This window comes from Pinus tabuliformis, chromosome 2_2 (assembly GCF_031772625.1).
Source record: "Pinus tabuliformis cultivar Carrire ecotype Pingquan chromosome 2_2, CPIR1, whole genome shotgun sequence".
Classification (NCBI taxonomy): Eukaryota; Viridiplantae; Streptophyta; class Pinopsida; order Pinales; family Pinaceae; genus Pinus; species Pinus tabuliformis.
In genome coordinates, this window is record NC_142300.1 from 949834795 (window position 1) to 949862059 (window position 27265).

Genomic DNA, 27265 nt, shown 5'->3' on the forward strand with positions numbered 1-27265 from the left:
CAATCCCTTTTATGTATTCTTTGGTTTGGAAATAAAGCTCAAAGAAATAAAATTGATGTATTGCAAACCCTTGCAGTCTTTCAAGATCATATGGCATGCTTCCATTAAAATCATTGTCTAATAAATCCAACAAAAACAAGTTGGTAAACTTTGTGATCCATTGGGGAATAATACCTTGAAAATTATTATAACTAAGACTTAAGAATCCCAATTTACTCAAATTTGCCAGGGTTGAAGGAAGCTCATCTCTAAATCCACAATTCTTTAAATCCAATATTATAAGTTGGGTGCAATTTGCAAATGATGAGGTTAAAGTCCCAGAAAAATTGTTAGAATGAGTGGAGAAAATATTTAAAGAAGTGGAGTTATAGATGCAGATACTAGGAATAGGTCCCTCCAAATTGTTTTCTGATAAATATAATGCATTAAGCGAAACCAAATTATTAATATTATTAGGAATCTTCCCGGTGAAATTGTTTGAATTTAAATATAATTCATTCGAAGAATGAAGGTCTACTATAGCTCTGGGAATTGTCCCTTCAAGATTGTTGTTTGAGAATTTTAAGTATATAAGCTTCTTTAAATTGACAAGGGTTTTAGAAATTTGACCTATGAGTTTATTTTGAGACAGATCTGGGTATGACAAATTAGTCAAATTGAAAATTATTTTAAATATTTTACTGCTCAGATTATTGTGAAAGAGATTTAATTCTGTCAACTGAGATAAAGCGGCAATGTTTTCATTAAAGTGAGTGATGTTGTTTTTAAAAAGATCTAAGTACTCTAACTTAACCAAATTGGCAATTCCTTCCGATATGGTAGTGAGTTTGTTACTAGAGAAATCTAAGTCAGTCAACCAGGTCAAATTGCTAATGCCCTCAGGTATGTGAGTGAGCCCACATTCATAAAGTTGTAAGGCAGTTAATTTGGTCAAATTAGCAATGTAATTAGGTATCCTCCCTGTGAGGTTAAAACTAAGAGACAGAGTAGAGAGGGGAAGTCTAAATATTTCAGAGGGAATAGAACCTGAAATACTACGACCAAAAATGGATAGATCTGAAAGTTTTGTCAAATTACCCAATTCACATGGAATTCTACTTGACAAGTTGTTGCCATCCAGATACATGGACTCTAGCTTCTGTAGCAGGCCCAACTCCACTGGAATAGGACCGCGAAGCGTATTGGAGTTGAGGTCAAGGTACGCTAGTTTCTGTAGCACGCCCAACTGGACTAGAATAGGAGCGTTGAGCGTATTGCTGCTGAGGTCAAGCTCCTCTAGTTTCTGGAGCAGGCCCAACTCGACAGGAATAGGACCGCTAAGCATATTGTCTTCGACGTGCAGGTGCTCTAGCTTTTGTAGCATGCCAAACTGGACTGGAATAGGACCGCTGAGCGTATTGCTACTGAAGCCAAGGTACTCTACTTTGTGTAGCAGGCCCAACTCCATTGGAATAGAACCATTGATCGAATTGTTGCTGAGGTCAAGGTACTTTAAGTTCTAGAGCAGGCCCAACTCTACAGGAATAGGACCGCTGAGCGTATTGCTGCTCAAGCCAAGGTACTCTACTTTGTGTAGCAGGCCCAACTCCATTGGAATAGAACCATTGATCGAATTGGTGTTGAGGTCAAGGTACTTTAGCTTCTGGAGCAGGCCCAACTCGACAGGAATAGGACCGCTGAGCATATTGAGGCTGAGGTACAGGTGCTCTAGCTTCTGTAGCATGCCCAACTCAACTGGAATAGGGCCGTTGAGTATATTGTTGGTGACGTCCAGTGTTTGTAGTGCTTTAAGGTGGCCAAACTCGGCCGTAATTCCTCCACTGAAAGCATTAACGGAAAGAATCAATGTGTTCAATAATGAGATATTGCCGATAGACGGGGAAAATTTACCTCGCAATGCTCCATCAGATGGAGAGAGGTCAATGGCCACTGCTCTTTTGGTGTTTGCTCTGCAGCGAATACCGAATCGTGAGCACATGTTATCGGAGTTTTCCGCCATCCAGTTGGATAGCAAACCGTCGGGATCATGTCAGGATCGTGTGTGATAGCATTTCTGAATGACAAGAGAGCATGGAGGTCACTTTTATGGCGGGCGTCCATTGAAGATACATTGAATTCATGTTCCTCCACCAATATGCATTCAGAATTAGAATTCCTCCGCCTCGGTAGACGACTCCGAAGAAATTGGGCATCGCGATTTGCATGCAAAAAAATTGGTGAATAACTCCATTCAAAATTATTGGTGTGGGTAATCCATCCGTACACGACGGCTGTAATGAAGAAATTGGGCATCGCATGCAAAGAAATTGGTGAATAACTCCATTCAAAATTATTGGTGTGGGTAATCCATCCGTACACGGCAGCGGTAATGAAGAAATTGGGTATCGCATGCAAAGAAATTGGTGAATAACTCCATTCAAAATTATTGGTGTGGGTAATCCATCCGTACACGGCGGCGGTAATGAAGAAATTGAGCATCGCATGCAAAGAAATTGGTGAATAACTCCATTCAAAATTATTGGTGTGGGTAATCCATCCGTATACGGTGGCTGTAATGAAGAAATTGGGCATCGCATGCAAAGAAATGGAGTAGTCTAACAAGGTGGAGGAATTGCCCGGTTTCCGTCGCCGCCCGAAAAAACGTCCGGCTCCGGCCATCGGCAATTCCTCCGCCACCCTTCACCAGCTCCGCCACCGTTCTACATTAATTGCTGATGGAATCTCGTCTGACAGATTTTCGGAGTCCACCAGATTCTATGATCCTTTCCTTTTGAATTTGGACCAAACCGCGGGTTCTGCAGCTCCCCTCACCAGCTCGACTCCCGCAGAAACTCCATCCCCACTCTGCAGCTCACCAATTGCCTCCGCGTAGAAACTCCATCCCGCGCTTTGCATCTCACCACCATTGACTCATCACCAGGCGACAAACAGGCAGTAAACCAAGCTCCCCATCACTAGGCGACAGACAAAGGCAGGTTCAATCATCTGGTTCATTTTTCTGCTCTTTTTCGTTGTGTGCATGTATGATCGAGGAACAGGGTCTTACTCTTTTGCTTAATTCCTAGTGGATTGTTGTTGCTGTCTCAGCTTCACGACTTCCATCATTAAAATGATTTTGTCCCTTCTAAGCCCTTCAATTTCTCCTAGCATACTGTCCAACCTCAACGCAGGCTCCCATGCCCTGCTGCTGGTCCTGCTGGTGATGATGATGAACATTATCACACTGAGGTACCAAATTGTTCGACATAACAGCGTTGCAATAAAATCACTAAACCCCAGAAGCTAAAAACTAATTCAATAATTAATTGTGTGGAGGGGTTCGTAGGAAAATGATCTGTCGAGGGTCTAAAACTAACATTTGGAATTAGGTAACTTGATGATTTGCAACGCTCTCCCTTCAAGCAAGATCTAAAGCCATGTCGATTGGTCTAGTCTGTTGATTCGAAAAATCTTATCATATGTGTGTTTTATTATATATAACCTGTCGTTTCCAAGGGTTAAGGAAAATCCATCTCGCTATCAAACTATCAATTTTATGTAAGCAAGTCAATGAGGCAGGATATGCAAACATTGGGGACAAGGAGAAGGCACTTGGTTATTTTGTTCGAATGCTGAGGGCAGGGATGAGGCCGGACCGGATCAATTTTGAAAATATTCTAAATTGCATGGTTTCTTTTATCAAATCCAAAAACTATTGAGGAGGATAATGCCCTACTTGATGGATACGATTAAAAGTAGACAAAATATTCTACCAAAATATTTGAGCAAGTCTTTTGTTTCCTATGCAGTGGCTGTAGCTTTATTTCCTAATAGGAAGGCTTCTTTTCATAGTTGTCACTTTCACATAGGTGCGGCCAAACATGGTTTATCAAATATCTAGTGATTCTTGTAGTTTGATTTATTGCCACTACCTGGAAAACTATATTATTAGAAGATTTTTACTGCAGACCTAGAGCACAACACATTTTGGGGGTTACCATCAGTCACATGACCTGGACTAGGGAAACGACTGGGCAAAGCCAAAGAGTAAGAGTTTGAATCTGTCAGGCCATAATAGGTAACTCCATGATGGTCTTTTCATTAATGTGCAATCAGAGATATACAATGGTGCAACCCTTTGTTTCATTTTCAAAGGGTCCCTTCATCTTTGCATTCTCCTACTTTATTTATTTACAATTTTATTTATAGGGAAGAAATCTCGGAAGATTATGTCCAACATAATCGAATTGTGAAAACTCAAGGCTAACATGAGTTACCTTCTTCACATAAGAGTACCATAATACCAGTGGAATTGGAAGGGATTGCCTAGAATTATATTGATGAGGAACAATACATTTTCAATACATCCAAAATTGAGGTGAATTTCAGGAAATTCTAAAACTCAAAAACAACTTAAAATAGGTAAATGTTGGTTGAACATAGTCAAACTTGCTGAGTAAATTGCGTAAGATCAGTCAAACTTGTTGAGTTCTGGTGACTTTGACAAGACTTGGATTGTTTTGGAGTTGAGCTGAGTGAACTCACTGAACAGTGGACAAATTTGACAATCTTGTAAAATTGGTTAGCATGCAACATATTGTACAGAATCAACCCCAGGGAGTATATTCATTAAGCTAATGTATTGTCTGCACAATGTAGAACCTTGGATCATCAAAAAAAGCAAAATGATTGATTGCTAGAATCCAATCTTCTTGTGGAGACCACCTTCCATAGGTCAAACACCATGTTTTCATAACTAATAAATCAAACCGGCAAGTAGCTTGACATGACTAGACACTCCACCATATAACCATGGGCACGAGATGACTCTTTGATGCCTTACTAGCACTGAACACTTAACCTAGCTGGAATTTCATGCTACCTGTTATGTAGCAAATGGGAGCAACAAATACAATCATATATCAATTTTTGGCACATGTGTGGGTTGGCCCTATATGAACTTTGTGGAAAAAAATCAATTGCAATAGACCCACATCAATTTCGACTAGCTAGGTGGCCCATGTGATTAGTAGGGATATTACTATGATGATTGATCTTCCATGCCCGTAATATATTTTGAACTTAATAGATCACCCCAGGGACTTTCAACCATGGCGCATAGTGAAGCATGATGGATGCAAGAAGTCAAAGTGAGATAATTATAATGGTACCAATAAATATTAGCACATGGTGATGATGATGATGTCTACATCCGTACGCAAGAACATGGAAATTAGACACAAATGAACCATACAAGTAAACAATAAGTAAAGCGGAAAGAATAAAACAATAGGTAAACAATAAGTAAAGGGGAAATAATACCCACTGTTTCATAAAAGGTTAAATGCTAGAATGTTGAAGAAAACTGAAATATTATCGTTCATATCTACAATCATCTCTCCATGTTGGATTTATGTGGTTGCCATTGCAAATTTGGCTCATCTGAAACTGGTATGTCTCATTTTAACTTCAAATCTTATGCACGGCCAGAGAAATTCCATGTAAGTCTACAAATATTCCCAGGTATCCATAGAAACCGTGTTCTAGCTCATGTAAAAATTCTAGATCTAATTCAATTATTCAGCCCATAAAAATTACTAAGATTGAAAGTTCAGTTCTGATGTCCTTGCATATTGTTTGACCAGATCAGTTCAAAATGGGAAAGCAAAGAAAATGGCAATATATCATGGATCTTGAGGTGCAAGACCTCTAAGGAAAAATGACATTCTCTAGTAAAGACTTGGTTTGGACGGAAATAAATAGAAAAAACAATAGTATTGATCGAGTTGCTGTAATCCCATTACGATGAGTTGCTGACTTTATCAAAGGAGAGGAAGAAAATCCTATTGCTCCATGCAAATTCATATGAAAAGCAAAAAAAGAACCAAAAGAAAGAGCTACCGCTGCATTGCAATATGAGATGTGAGTATTTAAAATATGTATTGTTTAGATCTTTTGAAACCACGGTTATCTTTCTTTGTATGTACTAACATTTTAAATTTTTTGTGTAGTTATCACTGTTCATTTGGCCCAGAGGGCAAAAGAGGAAATCTTCCAACTAAACAAAGGACGTCATTTGCGCAGAAGAGGGGTTGCCAATGCCACTTTATTGTGAAAGTTATGCATGAAATTCTTGATAGAACAATATTAACTTTCAATATGTATGAACCTGAAGATGGAAAAGGTTGGGCTTGTCATGGTCAATGTGACACTTCAGGTGAGACCAAGACCTTGCATAGGCAAAAGCTTTCAAGGGACGTTGTTGCATATGTAGAAAGTTGTTTCTTTTTGGGAGTCCCTGTTGATGTAGTGTATAGAACCCACATTAAGAGACATGTGGACATCGATGTGGCAGCTCGAGATAGAGATTTCTTCTTATGCAAGAAATATATTGTAAACATCTATAATAGGTTGGCGAAGGGAAATTATCAACTTCACAAAAAGGATGAAATGAGTGTAAACCTTTGGCATCAAAAGCATCGGGAAGTTTTTTTTTTTACCAAAAGCGAAATGGTGTGGAGGTCCCTTTTATAATAGGGATTCAAAAAAAGTGGATGTTGGAGACAATGGTCAAGCTATCGCACAATAGCTTAATAGCCATGGATTCAACATTTAACACAAATAAATACGGGGTAAGTCAGATGCCAATCATTGATTGAATATATTTATTTAAGTTGTATACATTTAGAATGATTAATAACTTGTATTTGACTTTATGTAATGTTTAAAATGGCGGTATCAGTTGTATACACTTGTGGTATTTGATGAACAATAAAGCGAGGTGCTTGTTGCATGGGTCGTGGCATCACGAAACACATTAGATGATATTGCAATATGGTTGGAGCAGCTCATGCGTAAGTGTTTCCAAACCCATCCTTACTGGAAAGTCAATGCTTTCATGGTTGATGATGCACTGGCTGAAATCAGTGCCTTGAGGTAACTTTAACATTGTCATGATATAACCAAACTTGCATTGTTTTCTAAAAATAGCACGCCAAAATGCATTGAATATAGCAGGAGGATCACAGGTTGTGATGTGATCTTATGCGTTTGGCATGTACGGAGGGCTTGGTTAAAAAATGTCAATCGGTTGGCCACTAGTTCCATAAAAGCCAATGAGATGTTTAGTGAGTTAGGTTTCATCATGAAATACAGTCTCAATTATGAAGTGGAAGATGCAATCAATCAATTTTTTTTATCAAATTTGTAGATGAAGAGAAGTTCTTAGACTATTTCAACAAGAATTGGGTCACTCGAGATAAGATTCGTAATTAAACATTTTTTTCGTATTATATGCATTTTTTTCTTCTATAAATGTAATATAATGAGATTGACATTGTTCTATTTGCAATTAGGTATGTGGGTGAAAGGTTGTCAGGAGTTTCTTCATGCAAATCAGGAGACCAATAATGTTGTTGAGTCATACCATTGTTACCTAAAAACAACATTTCTATCTGATAGAAGGAAAAAATGTGCTCGAAGGATGGATTGGTTATTGCATATGCTACTAACAACAGTTGAACCTTGTTATCGGTTCAAGGAAATCTTAAAAGAAGAAAGATTTCTAAACAACTACAAGAGAGAAAAGTAGCTAGAATCATCAGTGGAACGAGTAAGAAAAATTCTGGATACTGATTGTTGTCCTCATGAGAGCATAACCCGTGCTTATTGAGTGAGAAGTGAGACAGATCGAGGTAAAAAATACCTTGTCACCTGGTATCGTACGGATTTTATAACGTGTGAATGTTCATGGTCTATCTGTGGAAACATTTGCAAGCATGCCATAAAGGTTAATTGGTTGTATTTCCACTCGGATAATTCAAATCCATTGCTTCATCAACGTGCAGAGGATAACATATGCAATGACCCACTTAAGATGAATATAGAGCCTCAAAACCATGATGTAGATGTCGATGTTACTCTTATGGCCACAAATATTGTTGATGCAGATGTTGAGGCACTTCATTTGGCAAGGGAGGAGTTGTTTAGCTATACACATCTCATTTTAGATAATCCTCCTACTACTTTGACGAACACAATTCAGTTGACTGGTATGCTTAAAAAAATGTTGGATGAAGCCAATAATTTGCACGTTAATGATTTTGACTTCACACCTGGATTGGGTTATCTTGATCCATCTTTGAAGAGGAAGAAGAGTTTCCTCAACCCCACAAAGAAAAGAAGAAGCAACAGAAAAAAACAATGGTTTGGAAATTGATTTAAATGTTGATCCATCAGAATATGAACCATTTGAGTTTCGATACCTCAATAAGTGAGAACATCATCGATCAAATAATGCCCTGTCTATGGTTCCAGGTTAGTTTCATGTGTTGAATAGAGTCATGGTTTTATATTTAAGTATTTAATCATCACCATTCTTTAACATGTGGTATGTTTATTTTTATAGCAATGCAACAATCCCCAACCATGGCGATAACCCAAGACCAAAGAGAGATGCAAGACCATCCAACTTTACCTCCCATGCCAGGTACATTTGACACTCTTTCATTGTGTGTGCACATATACCTTGATGCTCTAGCGAATTTCTTTGCGATAATGTTTGACACTTTTCTAGATAACTATAGAATAAGTGGAGAAGCATCATCTTCTACCATGACTGATTATTTATGGAAGGAATTCAACTCTAGTGGGAATCAATGAGGTATGCACAAAGAATAGATAAGCTAGGTTTTCATGGCCTCGTAAGGTGGGTTGCCCTTTTTCATATGCTAAGTATATTTATGTTTTCCTATTGTTATGTTGTTATGAAAATACCTTTTTCATAATCTGTTCATGGTCACTGAAAAATTAGGATTGCCAAATGTGGTCATTGTGAGTGCTTATGTTTCTTCCCATGCATTTCTCACTGAAACAAAGTTCAGTCGTCAACACCTTTCCCCCACTAAGGTGTTAATTGTATTTCCTATGCCAAAGTCATGGGCTTTACGTGCCTTTTTATGCTTGTTCATGGTTGAGGAGAAGGACCATCATATGGGTTCATTGCTCATGTTGTTATTTTTTCCCTATCCATCATGTTGGCTGTCAAATATAATCTCTTTACTTATTTATGTTCACGCAACATGTTTGATTTTTATACTTAAACATGTAGTTACTATGTTCTCATACCTATGCTCATGGTTCGGTGTTTATTAGATTTATAGATCTTTATATTTTACATCTTTATAAATTTATGGTTAGATGGTTAAAGGCCAATGAGGTTTGAACCTTATCATTGGGGTTTTTTTGTTGGATTTTTGATTCCTTGCCTCCAGTCAGAGATCTCGTTGGATTTTCATGACTTCATCAAGCTGATTTTGCCTTCATGGAATAGTATATGATAGCGTAGTAGATTGTTATGTTATTTTGAACATGCCCTCTTCATGATTTGTTGATGTTCATTGAACATTGTTCTATCCTTTTATGCCTGCAATAAAGTGTTAACTGTCCTATTGCCCAAATCAATGTCGGTTGTTATCTTTTAGTTGTGTGTTCGGTGAAAGTGTTTATTTAGATCTTGTGTGCTTGTGTATATATGCGTGTTGAAGTTCCTGGTCACATATAGTTTATGGTCTGCTAGGATAATGATGGTGTTGATTAATTTTCAAAATTTTAACGTGGATGCTCTTTTTTTTTCAAGTTGTTCTATAGTTCTGCTTCCAACCAAGATTGTCCATGCATTGAACCTCAATGTGGAAGACATAAATTCTCAGCCAAGCACACAATGTGGTATTTTTCCAAGCATTCAATTCTCATCCAAGCACACAATGTGGTCTTTTGCCAAGCACACAATGTTTATCTATGCAAATATTTTTTGTTGTAAAACGCATCATGGAAGTGATGGTCATGGTTGAAGGCTTGTATTTTATCTAGTCCATGGTTTTCCAACTTCCAGTTGTACAGCAATTGATAAAGTTGTGATAGATTAATTTATCTTTTGTATAAGCATCATTACATGAAATGATGCTCTAGAAGCACGAGGGAAGTATTATTCAATACTGTGGCAGTTTCCACAGTCTTGAGGAAACAATTATAGCATTTTGTAATAAATTGAATATAATGAAATCCATTGCAGTGAATTTCTTGCTAGCAATCTATTATATTTCCAAACTTTTGATGTTCAGCTCCACTCCATTTTGGTATCTTCCTTTTTATGCCAGTAAAGCAGATCCGTTGCAATCACTATACTTATCATTCCAATGGTAACCCCTTTAAATTATTAATTAACCAATTTAAGCTAATAAGGAAGATCCTTGCAAGTGTCCACTCTATTCCATCTATGTTCCTCAAACATGCCAATGAAAACACTGATTCATTCTTTGAAATCTACTACCTTCACCATATTTCCGTTGTTGATCAAATTGTTTTTTGATGCATATAGTAATGACAGTATTCCTATACCCACCTGTCCCTGATAGTTGAAAGGGCTTAGGCATTTTCTAGGAACTACAAAATCCCATGTTACATTACACTTTATAAATGTTCCAAGAATTTTTGTCCTTGCTCATTTCCCTTAACAGAATTTATAAAATTTGACAGCATTTAAAAATATCGATGGGGTTCAATTATTTGAAACAAAGTTTTAGGTTCTAGAATTCCACAGAAGGTATATTTAATGAGCTTTTTTCATCATTTTTTTATATTCTGGAGTACCCAAAAATGTGACATTTATGTTGGATTCATTCTAAATCCAAATGAATCCATCTTCCCCAGAATAATTAGTCTCGGGGAAATCATAGACATCTCTGCATTGTCATGAATTTGAAATGGCTTAGGCCTAGAAATGGCATTGGTTCTAACAGAATTTATAAACTTTGCCATGCCCACAGTGCACAATAGACAAGTAGAATCCCCAAATATATGGATCCTATGATCTAATCACTTCCAGAATTGTAAAACTCTTAGCCACTTCATAAAAGCAGAGTCTAACTGTTCTATGTGTTTACCCTTTTATAGGCATATTTTCTGGTCATTTACAATATGCTAGTTGTAGGATCCAAATACAAATCCATCATACTAAACCCATCTTTTAAGCTGCAATTTGTACAACAGATTTAGATTCAGTGTAATACGAAAAGATATTGATGGAGAAAATGATAATGGTATTTAATTATTCATGTCCATTTTCAAGACTCAAAACTAAAACTACATGCCTGGAATATCCATGAAATCTTCCCAGAGCATCCCTGAAATGGCCAGTAAGTCCCTGAGTCCCTGATGAAGTTCTCAGCAGTTTGTGTACATTTACTAGGGCTCCCCAAGTGCCTGAAATGCCAGAACAGCGGGTAACCGGTTTTTTTTAAGGGGGGCGGGCAGGTCCCTGTTCAACATAATGATTAAGCTATTAATTCTTTCAATGAGTTCAGATGTCAACCAAAATTTGTTTAGAGATTCTGGAACAACTCTTGTTGCTCAAGAAGCTAAGCATCACTGTTAGACCATTTGTAAACAAGGGGTATCTCAACCAGCCTATGAGGATGCTCTTCTAGAACCATGTCTTCATCGAATGCGGTGACACAACTTCGTAGAGGAATTTCATATCTCCTTTCACTATTAGCTTCTGATATCTTCTTTCAATGCCTAACTTTAGACCCATAAGGAGGCCTTTTGTGACTTGTCTTTACCACATTTTTAAAATTTTTACTCAGGCATTGATAAAAAATATGTGTCCCTCCTCTCCTCCTTTAGGAATTTCCTCCACTCTCCAACTTTCCCCTTTGGTGCTTTGTCACATTTTAATTTTACTCAATTTGCTCGGTGATTTCAAATGAAATCCTTTCTGGTTTATGAGAACCAAATTTTTTCGACCATAAGCATAAATTGAAAACAGCTTTCCAAGATCTTGTTTTTTATGAGATCCCTTTCTGCCTTCTCCATGTGCCACATACCTTTGATACATTCGTGTCTTCTATAGTCTCTCTAATCACTACTTTTATTTTTAGCTTCACTTGTTTCTCTGAATTACTCTGCCCTCCAAAGAACCTATGATTATCATTGAAGATCTTAATGGATGCTCCTTGAAGATGCTTGACCTGATTCATTGCAGTTTATTTTTTTAATAATATATGCTTTCCCTTTTTCAAGATGCATCATTAAAGATTTGTAGTCTCTTTATCCTTACATAAGTACACGAAAGTCTATTAACTTATGTTCTCATGTCCCATTTTTCCTTCTGTTGACTTTTCAAATAACCTTAGAATTTGGGAGAAGGCTTAACTAGCCTAATATTTTTAATAATGTAGATGTAATGTTGTTTGGAGAACATTAGTTTATAACATATCCAATTTTGTCTCGCCTGGCCTGAAAAATTAACTGTTGTGATGTTTTTGTGAGCTGTAAATACAATGGAGCTCAGAATTGTTTGGAACATGTAACCACTCCTTATTTACGAGGGATTCTAATGGATTATTAGAGCTTTGGTTCCACATTTCCTCTTTTTTGGTTGTCCACGCTTAAAGTTTTTATATTCCTTTGAATATTTGGTCATCAGTGTAGGGCAATCTATGTTATGTGTGGAATTGCCTAATATATACAAGCATTGACAAATTAAAATGGTAATTTGTATGTCAACTACTTTATTGTAGATTGGCTTTTTCCTTAACTTTTTTGTTTAGGAGATAAGATAAGATTACAATAAGATAAAATGGGAGAAGGCAACAATTATTGATTGTCTTGAAGTTTCTTTGTTTATTCAATCATTGTACCTAAATGAATCTATTTATCTTTTAATTATGTTGAAATGGGACGAGACCAGATAGTTTGCATTTGGTGCATCTACATGCAGTTTATTGGGTCAAATCCTACAATATATTTTTGCATAGACAGATTTGTCTTTGTGGTCCTTTGATGACCACCTTGAATTTGCCTTGGAAACACCACAACTTGCTATTATTAGCCTTAAATATAGTTTTAGGGGATTGACTTAGTTGTGTCTCTCCATGAATGTCAATTGTTTTACTTTTGCTTAAACAACTCTGCTTAAATTATTGCTGTCTATTCTGTCCTTGCCTAACAACAAACTACTCTCTATCTCATATATTAAGGAAAAGAAATAAAATAACTAATGGTTATGTGTGTCTGTGTGAGAGAGAGAAAGAGTGTGTGTGTGTGATAGCCATTCATACTCTAACCCAAGAAATAACAAACAAGGATACAAATAATTATTGTTTTGTCATGAAGGCTTTTACAGGAAGTGAACTTTGGGCCTTATTATGTTGGCATGCAGGTGTCAAGGCTCAAGTTGCATCAATTGAACAAGCAACTGCTGAAACTCCTAAAAAGGTTGAAGCCCCAGTGGCTATTGTAATTGGAGCTTCGAGAGGAATTGACAAAGCCATTTCTCTGTCACTAGGTAGAGCAGGCTGTAAGGTGCATACTTATATCATTGCCTACTTAATAGATGCAATTACAATGGTTGTTTGCACTCATTTATGATAAACTGTTTACAGATTTATTTATTAGAAAAGGAAGAGGGGACAAATGATGCAACAATTGACGTGATGCAACTTTCTCTCTTGTTGCTTTCGATGAATATAATGCATGAGGAATAAGGCAAGTTGTTTTTGCACTATTAGGAGATGCAATATTTTATTTTTGTAGATGGTCTCTGTTTAATACATGACCTTTTTTCATTGTGTATTCATAAAAGTCATGTATGACATGACAAAGGAAATTCCTTGTAATTATAAGAAGGGAAAAGCAGAGCAGAGGGATTTAATGTAATACAGTTTATCATCTTGAACATCCACTAAGGTCAACGATAACACATGCTAACTGGTACCCTTTGAAGAAGTCCAAGAAAAGTGCAACAAAGAAAAGATGATAAGTTAGTATAAAAGCCTACCATCCCAAATTTTAATGTCTGATGTAATAAATGATGCATTGCTAAAGGAAGAGAGAATAATTTAGTAATCTTCAAGATTAGTTCCAGCAATGCTGTTTCACAATCTTGTAACCCCCCATACTGAATTCATAATATTTTTTTTTGGCAGGTTTTATGGGCCTTATTTATGGTACTTATTTACTACTTTCAATGTATCTTGAGCATGGCATATTGACTAGTTGTGGATTTCATTCTTTATTTGATTTGCATTGTACTTTAAATAGTCCAACAACTGACTTTTGTTAGGTGCGACTTGAACTTTTCTCTTAAGTTTTAACAGGCGATGTGTGCCATCTCCCTTTGGAAGATTGTATTCTTATATATGTCTGGGAAATTTCTTTTGTTATAGATATTGGGTTCATTTTTTTTAGCCCTACCATGTATGTACTTTTGCAATTTTCTTTTAAAAGTTGTCTTCAGATATTTTTATACTGCTGGGCAATTGTCTTATGTTATAAGCTATTGTATTATCAAATCTATTGCATTCAATGCCCTGTTTCGGGTAAAATTTGCTTGCAGGCATTCTTGATTAGGTAAGAAAACGATTTTTGCTTGTTTCTCTTTTTCTTTGTCATCTCCCTTTGGAGTCTGCATTCTTATATGTGGTCAGAAATGCTTTTGTTAAATATTTTGTTCTTTGTTAAACCTACCATGTCTGTAGTTTTGCATTTTTCTTTTGAAAGCTATCTCAAAAACTTGTGTTACAGTTGGATAGTCATCTTGTGTTATATGCTACTTAATTATCAAATCAGTTGCATTCAGTGCCCCATTTTTGATAAAATTTGCATGCAAGAATTCTTGATCACATAAGAAAGTGATATTTTTCCTGTTTCTTAATTTATATACCTCTGTTACAGGCACTGAGTGCTTTATGCTTGATTTGTTTCCTAGCGTTGTCATCGAACTTGTTTGACATGGGTTGGGTATTTTCTAATTGCTTGTGTGTTAAAAATCTATCTGTATGTTGACTACCTTCTACTGCTTAAATGAAAAGTTTAATCTTAGAATTGGGCAAGTATGTAGCAGTAAGTAGTGTAGGATTTTCTTAGTCTTTGATTTGCAAAATTATGTATCATATGTTTCGTCTTTTGAAAATGCACATGATGCATCTATAATAGTAGACTTCTTTCACTCAATAGACAAGTTCTTCCTCAATCTGTTATAATGAAATTCATTGTACTCCAGAGTCCATACACGAAGAAATACACATGGCAACAATGATATCATTTTGTTGATAGGCTAGGACCCCATACAATTGATTAACACGTTATGTATTTGTACCACTCAGATTCTATTCATATTGCTCCTACAACACAAGCATTTAAATTTAGGGTGCGGCTTCATACTTTGAACATATGAAAAATAGACACTCTGACCACTTTCAAGTACCATCCATTGAACTCAGTTACTATTGCTGAAGTTGCCAATTATAGTCTTGTATCTGTATGTTTCTAACATGGCATAGCTCTCAAGATGTTTGACATGTCATCATATGATATAACTTTTGATTGCAAGTGATTTCATTATGAACTTTGAATTATCATAATCCTACACCTACCATTTTTTAGATTAAAATGATTGCTGACCATTTATACTTAAGATGATAGTGATTTCTCGAAGGTATCCCAACATCCTGATCTCTTAAATAATAAAAACTATCCAAAACTCAAATCTGGGTTATTATAATTAGTGATCACTGATCATAGTTCTTATTCCAGTTTAAGAAGATGCAATATACACTATACTGTTAATATATCTCAGTATCTAGTATTAGCGTTGCCCATCAGTTTGTAACTTTGTATTATCGATGTGTGGTATCATGCTGTTTGTATGAATGTTTAACTTTTACCGTACTTAGATTTCGTTGTGTCATGTTTAAGGAAAATCTTTCATAACAGTCGTGTAGAAATGTGTCTTCTTGGTTTCATATACTTCTTAGTTGCAACTATCATGACAAGAAACAAACAAATTCATAATACCATCATTACTTTGATAAGTAAAGTGAGACAGCTCACAATTTTAATTCCTTTCAGTTCAAATGTTTTCTCTGTGAAACATATATTCACTTGAGTCCTGATTAATCATTTTTTTGTGAAGCTGGCAGGTTTCTAGCCTTTTAAATGTTCAATTGCATCACTTTACTCAAATACCTCTTCTTGAAAAAATATCAATATTTTGGATTTCTTTATAAGGCAACTCTCAGATCTCAAATGTTTATCACACAAGGCTTTACTATGTTATACTTGAAAAAACAAGTATAACATTCAGCTTACTTCTTAAGTCAATAATGATAACTTTCATGGATGTTTGTATTTCTCTAGATTTGCAAATCAAGGATGCTCATTCCATATTCCCATGCACATTTCTCTAGATAAAAATTACTTGATATAAGGGGATGAGAGAAATTTAGATAAGTTTCTTATACAATATAATTAAGCAATTCCGTCATCATAAATCATAAATTTAAAATGTAGACTTAAACTTTCAAATAGAGTTGAACAAACTAGAATGTAATATAATCCATAACACATAATCACAAGTTATGAACAATTACGTTCCTAGGAACTATCTACTAATTGATTATGAAAAAGGGACAATCCACCCACCAATAGGATTGCTATTGCGCCAACTCTCATTGTAATAGAGGTCAGCCCCTAAGCAAAAACTATGAATCCATACTAAAACAATGGGTCGATGTTGCTTCATTATTTTTTATAACTAAGTAATGCAAATGCATGCCTAATAATCATTTGCAGTTGAGTATTCCCAGACAGAAACACGATCTTTACAAACATTAATGACATTTGTTTGAGGGTGCTATCCCAATCCCAACATATTCCAAGAAGGATCAATAGGATGGACATGACCATTGAATGCAATCAATGTTGGTGGTAGAGTATCTAAATTCCAAAGTGGTGGATTTGAAGTTAGATTTTGTGCATGCTTAGTGAATTGTTAACTTGTAGATCTAGATATAAAATACCAATGGTAATCCAAAATTTATAAGCTAAGCTTGATCAAATATTTGAACAAACAAGGATAACATTCAACTTACTTACTTAAGCCAATAATGATAGATTCTGCAAAAATACCATGTTCATGCTTTGCGAACTGTTAACTTGTAGATCTAGATATAAAATACCAATGGTAATCCAAAATTTTTAAGTTAAGGTTGATCAAATATTTGAACAAAAAAGGATAACATTCAACTTACTTCTTAAGCCAATAATGATAACTTTCATGGATGTTTTTCTTTCTCCAAGCTTGAAAATTAAGGACATTCATTCCATATGTGCATGCACATTGCTCTGGATCAAAATTCTTTTATATAAGGGGATGAGAGAAATTCAGATAAGTTGCTTATACAATATAATTAAATCATTTTGTCATCATAAGTCATAAATTTAAAATTCAAACTTAAACTTGCAAACATAATTGAAGAAACTGAAATGTAATATAATCCATGACACATAATCACAAGTTATGAACACTTACATTTCTAGGATGAATATACTAATTGATTGTGAAAAAGAAACACTCCAACCAAACATAAACTCCTTGTTGCAACAACTCTTATTGTAATAGAGGCCAACCCTTAAGCTAAAACTATGAATCTAAGCTAAAACAACGGGTCGATGTTGCTTCATTATTTTTTATAACTAAGTAATTCAAATACATGCCTAACAATCCTTTGCAGTTGAGCATTCCTAGGCAAAAATAATAGCTTTAGAAACACTATTGAGGTTTGTTTTAGGGTGGTATCCCAATTCAAACATATGCCAAGAAGGATCAATAGGATAAACATGACCATTAAATGCAATCAATGTTTGTGGTAGAGTCCCTAAATGCCAGAGAGTTAGATTGGAATTTAGATTCTAAAAAAGTACCATGTGTATGCTTAGCGAACTGCCAACTTGTAGATCTAGATATAAAATACCAATATATTATGAAAAAATACCATGTGCATGCTTAGCGAACTATTAACTTGTAGATCTAGATATAAAATACCCATGGTAATCCAAAATTTTTAAGTTAAGCTTGACTGAATATTTGTACAAACAAGGATAGTGTTCGACTTATGTCTTAAGCCAACAATGATTACTTTCATCAATGTTTGTCTTTCTCCAAGTGTGAAAATCCATGATGTTCATTCCATATGCCCATTTACTTTACTCTAGATTAATATTATTTGATATAAGGGTATGAGAGAAATTTAGATAAGTTTCTTATGTAATATAATTAAACCATTTGGTCATCATAAATCATAAATTGAAAATGCACACTTAAACTTGCAAATAGAATTGAACAAACTGGAATGTAATATAATCCATGGCACATAATCACAAGTTACAAGCACTTATATTTGTAGGACATATCTACTAACTAATTGTGAAAAAGGGACACTCCACCCAACCATAGGCTCCTTGTTGCACCAACTCTCGTTGTAATAGAGGTCGTCCTTTAAGCTAAAATTATAAATCCACCAATTGTATTTAACTATGGTTGAGTTAAACTCTCTTCATATAGTCCAATTCCTCTATTCATAATCAATTGTCAACCTACAACAACCCCAATCCACAACATTCTTTCCTGTCTACTTGTAATCCAAGGAATGGGATCAGTTTCACCAATCAACAATCCATTAGGCTAATGCACTTTCTTTTAGGGCTCCAACATATGATGGCCAACAATTTTCACTGTTGGAATTCCAAACATTTTGAATTGTAGATAACTTTCACAATGATATCAATTTTCATTACAGGTAGTCTTTATTACATTCATAAATATTGCACTATAACTCAACATAATTTCTACATCGATTATATGGTTGGTTATATAGTCAGTTTGTTGTGTCCTTAAGTGGATATACTCTATATACTATCTACTTTCACCTTAGGCTATAAAAAACTAGATTCCTTATCCAAACAATTCTACCAACTTAAAATTTCTTTTTAAATAAAATAATTCAAATTTATAATTTAAATATTCAATTAAATAGCATAACATATACTCTTTCCTATGCTACAGACTTAAGGCGTTTCTTTTGTAACATATTGTGCAATTGCTAGTATTAATATTATTAGATTTAATAACTTTGGATTAATAATTTGAGGAAAGGTTTGTATCTAGATGGATTTAATCCCTTTCTAGGAATGATAGATTTGTGGTTAGATGGATCTAGGCTCGTTTAAAAACTCTATTAATTAATATTTATCACATCTTCAAAATATATTAAAATAATAACATTCATAAAATAGAAAATCATTTATTTGATAAAAATAATACATATTTATGTAAACCACCAAATTCCGAGTCCGAATCTCGTGTGCCAGACCAACAAAGATGTAAGCATTCATAACTCATAAATTTTATATATGTCATTACTTATACACATCAATTAAGAAAGTTTCATATAATGTTTTTTTAGTTAATCAATTTAATTAAAATGATAAAAATAACATAACTATTTGTGAGATAAATCTCAATCTTATATTTGTGACTATTAAAACATTTTAGAATATTCCAATAAAGTTTCAAATCTCTATCACCCATCTACTTATTATTGATAATTAAATTAAAATTTTCGATACCTTATTCTAAAGTAATAAAATCTCCACTTATTCCCTAAAATATGTGAACGGATGGTCGCTAAACTACCCATTACAATAAGTATTCTAAAAAACAAAGTAATTTCTTTTAAGTTGGGATATCATAAAATAGTAGAATTGGATCTTGTCGAAATATCCCAATTGCCTCCCCTATCACTTAAATTCTCCAATATTACATAACTAGCATTTGCACCAGATGTTGCAAAGGAAACGCCGTAAGGCATAAATTGAAAAATACAAATACAACAAAAGAATACTTTGATAAAGAATAAAAATATATTGAACGCTCAAATCAATGCCCCATTAACTGGAAGCACTTAGTAGACATATTTATCAACATTAGGATTATACACAATGATCAAGAAATTTCCCATATACAAACAACAACTTCCACAACAACCTTTTGTCACATCCACATTTTAAGAAATGCCTTGGAACGTGATCAGAAACTTCCATATTGCCTTTTTCATTATGTAGATAAATCTTCCATATTGCTATTTTCATCACGAATATTGTTAGTTCATTGTTGTAAAGTGTTAGTGTGTTAAATTCAATACTATAAGTTCGACAAGCGAAAAACATTCCTCAATTAGCATAATATGCATTTTTCTCTCACCGTGTATTTTTCAGTCAAAGAGCACAAGTAACATATTAACATGTATTTTCCCTTCATTATTTTCATCATAGAGCCAAGAAATTTGATCTATAAAGTAACAAAAACATTTTGAAATAAGTTTAATATTTCAAGCCAGTGTCTAACCTATAAAGTAACAAAAACTTTTTGAAATAAATTTAATATTTTAAGCAATTGACTAACCTACTTTAATAATTGAAAAATTCTCAAAGATGAATTATACTCCATAATAAGAGAGCCAACATTGGAGCCCATACTTTCACTAAAACCAAAAGAAACACAACCACTTGTTAAGAAGAAATTCAAGTAATAATAATAAAACAAAAATAATAAACATTAAAGTATAAAATGGTATTTCCAACACACAGGTATAAATATACATGCTCTATGTCCATTGTTAGATTAAATGGGTGTGGAGAAAATTAGTAAAGAACCCAAAATTGTATTTCTAATTAGGAGAGGGGTGGAGAAATGCTTTAAATGCGGGTTGTTGTCATTCTAATGAAACCCTTTGCAAAGGGGATGTTAAGATTCTGAGAGAGAAGCTAGGCTTCGTAGAGAACACCTTCCTTGTTAAACATTCCCCTATTGTAACCAAAAGGAAAGGGCAAGAGAAACAATAATTAGGTTTTTGTTCACAAGTTGTATAAAATATATAGGTGCTATTGATGTCTGAGTGAATAATGGGAGAGATTATTTATGAAATTGTGATAAGGCGCACCTAGTTTTGTCAGAAAGAGGCATATTAATGACAAGTACATCACATTTAAGTAGCATTTCATCAAGATTTGTCTCCAATGTTGCTCCAGTTTCCTTTTCCAATTTGGGTCCAATAGAAAGACGGTCGTGGTAAAGAAGCTTACAATTGAAGGGTTGTACAAAGGAACGCAATTCAATTCAACATCATGTAATGTTTATTATTATTAGGTTGAAATTTTGAAACAAACAACATGCATGCATAAGAATTATGGAGCACTGATTTTTGAAAAGAAGTTTGCAACATCATGAAGTAGTACTAGATCCTAAGAATGAATACCTTCAAACGCTTAAGTAGTTCTTTGCCAATACGCCCTGCACCAATAGTACCAATAGTTTTCCCTTCTAGATCATATGACCTGTAAGAAATTGTTGCCACTTTCCAATCACCCTCAACAAGTTGCTTATATCCAGGCACAAAGTTTCGCATCAATATGAGAATGTGCATTAGCTCATCTTCTGCCACGGACACCACATTACTTGCTGTAAAAATTGTTGAAGAAGGTGTCAGTTAAATTATGAAGAATCATTGCAGAAACTTGTTCATACCAAAATGTCCATAGCGTGAACAGGGCAGTGACAAGCGGTATAATTTCAGAAATAGTACCTGTAACTTGTGCGACAGTCACAGCAGCGGCTGCTGCAACATTTAGATCAATGTGATCAGAACCAATACCAGCTGTCAAAAGAAGCTTTAAGTTCTTTGCCTTCTTGATCCTGTCTGTTGTCACATAGGCCGGGTGGAAAGGCATAGAAATCAAAACATGTGCATCAGGTATGTGCTTTTCAAGTTCTGCAAAGGAAATTAATTGTGTAACTTTAGTCCGTAGTGGGTTACAATTCTCAAATGTAAAAGCAAGCAAGCAATACACCTATGTTGCAGGAAACGTGGGGTAGGAGGGCGTTTCCGTACGGAAACGAGTACAAAACGCTGAAACGCGTTTGGTACGGCCCTGAAACGCGTTTCAGGCCGTACTGCCACGTTTCACGAAACTGAAACGTGGCCAGTACGGCCTGAAATGCGTTTCAGGGCCGTACGACCCACGTTTCAGCTTGTACTTGTGTTTTTTTTTTCATTTTTTTTGTTTTGTTTTTTGTTTTCTAATCTATTCTTACGTTAGCCTAGTGACTTCTAGTTGCTTCCAGATGCCTGTCTAAAGTTATAAAAGTGAACTTTTGCCCTAGTGTTGATATGCAGTTCATGGTAATGTTAAATTCTTAAAGTAAAAGTGATATTCTCCTTTATTTTTCATTTTCATCCTTTTACTTAAATTTTTAACATTACCATGAAATGACTCACGATGTTTGAGAGTGGTTTCGCCCGCATTGGATTTCATATGGAGAAAGTAGAATTTTAGATCTCACTCAAAATCCAGCAGAATTATCTATTTTTCAGGATTTCAGGATTGGGGGGGATTGCAATGTTTCCATTGGATTTTATCATGTACTAGGGTATGGAACTTGTATTTAATCGAGAGAACAAAGCCCTCTATGCAGGGGAGACTCCCAATAATCAAGAGAATGTAGGGTACTAGGGTATGAAACTTGTATTTAATTAAGAGCACTAAGGTCATTCGACTATGTAGGAGGAGACTCCCAATCAAGGACGAGACAAAAAATTAGAAATTTCTCATGGCTGATTTTGGATATTTCTATTTTCATTATGTGATTATTCATGAGTAAATGTGATGTAAATTTAGATAATTATAGTTTATGCATTGACAATTGACAATTTTATCATAATGTAATAAATTAGAATGTCTCATATATGCTTTATGATTGCACATATTTCTTAAATGTCCTAATATATATATATATATATATATATATATATATATTCGCGTTTCCCCGTTTGCAAAATTTGGGGAGGTCACGTTTCGTTTCGCTTCCCGTTTCGGAAACTCGTACCCGTTTCCCCGTTTCATGCAATCTTGCAATACACTGATTTCGACGATCCATGGTAGCAAGAAGTAGGAAAGGGAAGGCATACTAGAAAAATAATAGATTGGATTGTGGATTAAACAACCACCCAACTTCAATTGTGAATAACCATAAGTCATTTATGACTTGTTCGACAAGATATATATTATGTAAATCTCTCTTTTTGAAGCAGCACATACAATACCATCTAGATTGATTATTATTCAGGATATGAGGAACAAAAGGAAGTCTAGGACATAAACTATTCATCCATGTCAATAACAACAACAAATAACACGATTTTATATCCCAAGGGGTGGGTGGCCCTTCACGAGAGCAAATCTCATTAAATACCTTGGGGTTACCAGCTGGTATTTCAGCGAGCAGTTGGTTACTACCCTTGTCGTCCATCCAGAAAAACTGGGAAGAGGGAGGAAATCTGCAAGGGGCTAGCAAGATGCTTGGAACGCCTAAACTGTGGGACAATATTTTTTCGGACCCGAAAAAGAAAGATGACACCAGGTGATGTGGAGTTGGAGTATGATGTTACTAGGTACCATATAATAATACCTCCCTCCCAGGTCAAAGAAAAAGCAGTGATGAAAGAACAAGGCTGAAAAGCGCTATGGGCTAGCAATGGCAAGACCTAAGGGTCTAGATTCATCCTCTCCTCTCCTCACCAAGCCTATATAATGAAGCCACTCCAAAGAGAGATAATTACATGCTGCTGAAAAATCTTAGAGAGAGCTTTCTTTCTGTCCCTTAGGAATGACTTCATTATATAGACTTGGTGAGGAGAGGAGAGGAGGATGATTCCAGACCCTTTGTCCTAGTGAATTCAAAGTTTAGTATGAGTTCCCAAGCGATTAGATGAGGTAATTGAAAATTCAAACCTCTTCAAAGTGATCCCCTAAAAAATGAACAAATCTAAAAGGTTGACCAGGTCATTGCTGCTGAAGGGCATTAGGCGATGCATTGCTCCTTGCAGTAAGGACAAGGGCGATGCATTGCTCCTTGTCAGTGTACAGGGAGCAATGAACCTGCTAATCTTTGCTTTTAAGGGAAGAAAAGTGGTGCTTCAACAAGGTGACATCGTGGGACCCATTTTAAAACAAATGAACCATATTAAATTTAATCCAAAAGAAAATCGAAAAATCTAACCTTAGATTACATCTTCAGAAGCTTACCTTGCATCATTTGTCAGTCGTTGCTCTAGTGGAGAGAGCTTGCAGTTGAGATGTTGAGTAAACCTTCCCTGCTGTTGTAGCTGATTTGGAGATGATTTCACAGGGGAAACCATTTCTGTCTGAAAATGACATATACATACTTGTACAGTTATCAGCAGAACCCCAGGATCCAATTTATAATTTTAGCTTATGACCCTGGAAATTATGCTCTACTGCGGTGTAACCTGAGGATCAAACTTGCAAAGCTCAATGCCTGTTAAATGACATTACAGGTGTCATGATGAAAGGTTCCAGATATTTTATCCTTAAAATGTAAAACTATCTTTAAATGTTTTCTGTTTTAAATGCCTTAAGAGGACCGAATCTGCAGAAATAAATATTATAGTTCTCCTCTCTTGAACAACCCACAATCTAAAGAAAAGCATTGTTCTTGTTTTAGCAATTGACAGAGTGCATTCAAAGCAATCTTGGATTTCAACTGTTCTCTTCTCCCATCTGAATTCTTGTTGATGATTTCTAGATCAACATTTCCTAGCAAGCAATTTAATCTGGGTTGAACTTCAGTGGTGAAATTATAATTCGTTGATTGGATATTTAAGCGTCATTTTCCATTTTGATTCCCTAGAAGGAGGTCTTGTCATCTATATCTGTACCTTTCTTCAGACTGTTATTAACTTTATCTAGCATGCAGGGCATTGGCATTGTGTTTTGGCATTTTCAGGCAATAGTTGTAAGCAACATGATGGGAAAGGCACACCTTCTGTTTGCATTCCTTGACTACAAGATTTGGAAAAGTGATTAGATCCCTTTGGGCTCATTAAGAGGACCCATAAAAGAATCTGCAACTGTATCAAAGGTAGTTGCATCCATGACCAGCTTGCAGACCTTTGAGAGATCTACAAACTTTTGAGAGGGGTGCCAGTCTCTTAGGGATATATATTAATAATCCAACTTTTAAGGTCACAGCCAACCGAGACATCAAATTGATGTATAAGATCTTTTTGTTTGTGCGACAAGGGACCTACCTTTAAGTAGCCATTGGATCCTTCAGGCAGCCATTGTACTACTAAAATATACAAAAGCATACATAATCCACACTACTCTGGATTTTAACAGGAAGAAACACATGTTCTTAAGTTCTCACTGATCTTCTTCTAGAGCTGTACGTGGTGTCAAGTTGGCAGTCGCAGCAATCAACCGCATTTTGTACACAAGTCACCAAAAAAGAAGCCAGAGTCCTGGATAGAGAAAGTAGGTTGGCAAGCAGTCCCTGAAGCATTTTCTCAGGGAAACGGTTAATTTCCTGTTTTCTTGTTTCACACAAAATGTAATACTCAGCCGTTAACCCTTTACATGCTTAATGACTCTTAAGCAGTTTGTCTACCAATGTTTTGTACTTTCATCTTCGAAGTTCGAACTACAACATCTGGAAAATTTTACAAGCTAGGAATCAAACCCAACCCAAGACCAAAGCTGCTCTTTGACCGTGCTACGTGCCATTTTCATGAAGACACGCTTAAGAGTTCGCTGTAGGAATGTGAATTGCATATTCAAAAATACCATCTTCCCTGCAATTTGAAGGCAGAGGAAAAGGGCCAACTTTTATAAAATAATATTAAAGAAGGGACTCAAGACACCAAACTTGATCATTGACAACCACTCTTTCAATAAAAGGACCATGGCATAAAACCATAAAGTTCAAAAAAGTTCTTGCTTTACTAAACTTTATTAATCCCTTTTGCATGATGAATCGTTTCTGCTCTTAAGACATTACATAGTTTACACTACCCCGTAGCAACAATAACATGTTGCACAAGCTAGTAGCCATGGAGCTTCAAAGCCTACGATGGAGACTCTTTTTCGACAGCCAGGGTCAACACTTGGTCTAAAGACAATCTCCCGTACATAGTCAGGGATTCTTACTCAAAGCATTGAAATAAGAAGCCATCTCTTACAGTTCTAGCTGTATTGTGTCTATTTCCCTCTTACATAGACAACCTGAACCTTTCTAGCTGTATTGTGTCTATGACTATTTCCCTCTTTCTTAGAGGCTGTAAAGCTTAGCTCATTGGATTTCGAGTAAAATTGACAAAAACCAAAACACTATGTTATTTGGATAAACTGGAAATATGCATTTGGGATTTCTGAAGCTAAACTGGAAATATGTATTTGGGATTTCTGAAGCTGCACACTGAGTCCAGTATCCATATTAAATCATAAATGTACCAAATGCATGGATTTGATTCAATACACGCTTGGTGGGAGCAGGGGGCGTGGGGCAGTGGACACAACTCAGGTTGTAGAATACACCTCCATTTTGTTCTTGGAACTATCAAGGGATTCGGGAACCTACTTAGCTTAATGGGTATTTGCTTTTCAAATCAAACAGGTTTTAACTACTTCAGTAGGTGTCCTTTGGTTCATAAGTCTAACACATGGAATTCAGGCATGTAAAATCAGCCAGGAATCACACCATCATTAAACACAATACCATAACCAAACTCAGGCAAACAAAATTAACTTGGTATGAAGGAGAAGAAAGAGGAACCAGGACGAGTATTACCAACAGTTGAAAATATACAAAAGCATACATAATCCACACTACTCTGGATTTTAACTGGAAGAAACACATGTTCTTAAGCTCTCACTGATCTTCTTCTAGACCTGTACGTGGTGTCAAGTTGGCAGTCGCAGCAATCAACCGCATTTTGTACACAAGTCACCAAAAAAGAAGCCAGAGTCCTGGATAGAGAAAGTAGGTTGGCAAGCAGTCCCTGAAGCATTTTCTCAGGGAAACGGTTAATTTCCTGTTTTCTTGTTTCACACAAAATGTAATACTCAACCGTTAACCCTTTACATGCTTAATGACTCTTAAGCAGTTTGTCTACCAATGTTTTGTACTTTCATCTTCGAAGTTCGAACTACAACATCTGGAAAATTTTACAAGCTAGGAATCAAACCCAACCCAAGACCAAAGCTGCTCTTTGACCGTGCTACTTGCCATTTTCATGAAGACACGCTTAAGAGTTCGTTGTAGGAATGTGAATTGCATATTCAAAAATACCATCTTCCCAACTTTCAGGTGATGACTCTGATATGCAAAATGATGAAGAAGCTATTGTCTATAGAGGGAGCTTCAAGAATGGATACAACATTGGAAATACTCCAAACCAAATTTATTGTAAAAATCCAAAGCATGTTTCGATGGATTTGACAAAAACTTATCATGTGGTTGGAGAATATAACCCAAATTCTTTCATAAGAAATGATAATAATGTTATAGTGCATTCATGGTCAACAC

General features: G+C 35.6%; 1 protein-coding gene across 11 annotated transcripts in view; it reads left to right on the top strand.

The window, feature by feature from the left end:
* Positions 1-27265, top strand: part of LOC149196340 (3-oxoacyl-[acyl-carrier-protein] reductase 3, chloroplastic-like) — a 69928-nt gene that overhangs the window by 32425 nt on the left and 10238 nt on the right. For 2 of the 11 annotated variants that reach the window (XR_016254655.1, XM_089405529.1), the window contains exons 3-4: positions 13202-13327; positions 13425-13719. The exons of 8 other annotated variants lie outside the window; for them this stretch is intronic. Coding sequence is in view for 2 of the 3 variants with exons in the window: in XM_089405529.1 (XP_089261655.1) it covers positions 13202-13327; positions 13425-13459 (161 nt within the window). In the remaining variant the exon portion in view is untranslated. Of the gene's footprint in view, positions 1-13201; positions 13345-13424; positions 13720-27265 lie in introns of those variants that run through there. One more of the 11 variants, XM_089405524.1, reaches the window with a different exon arrangement.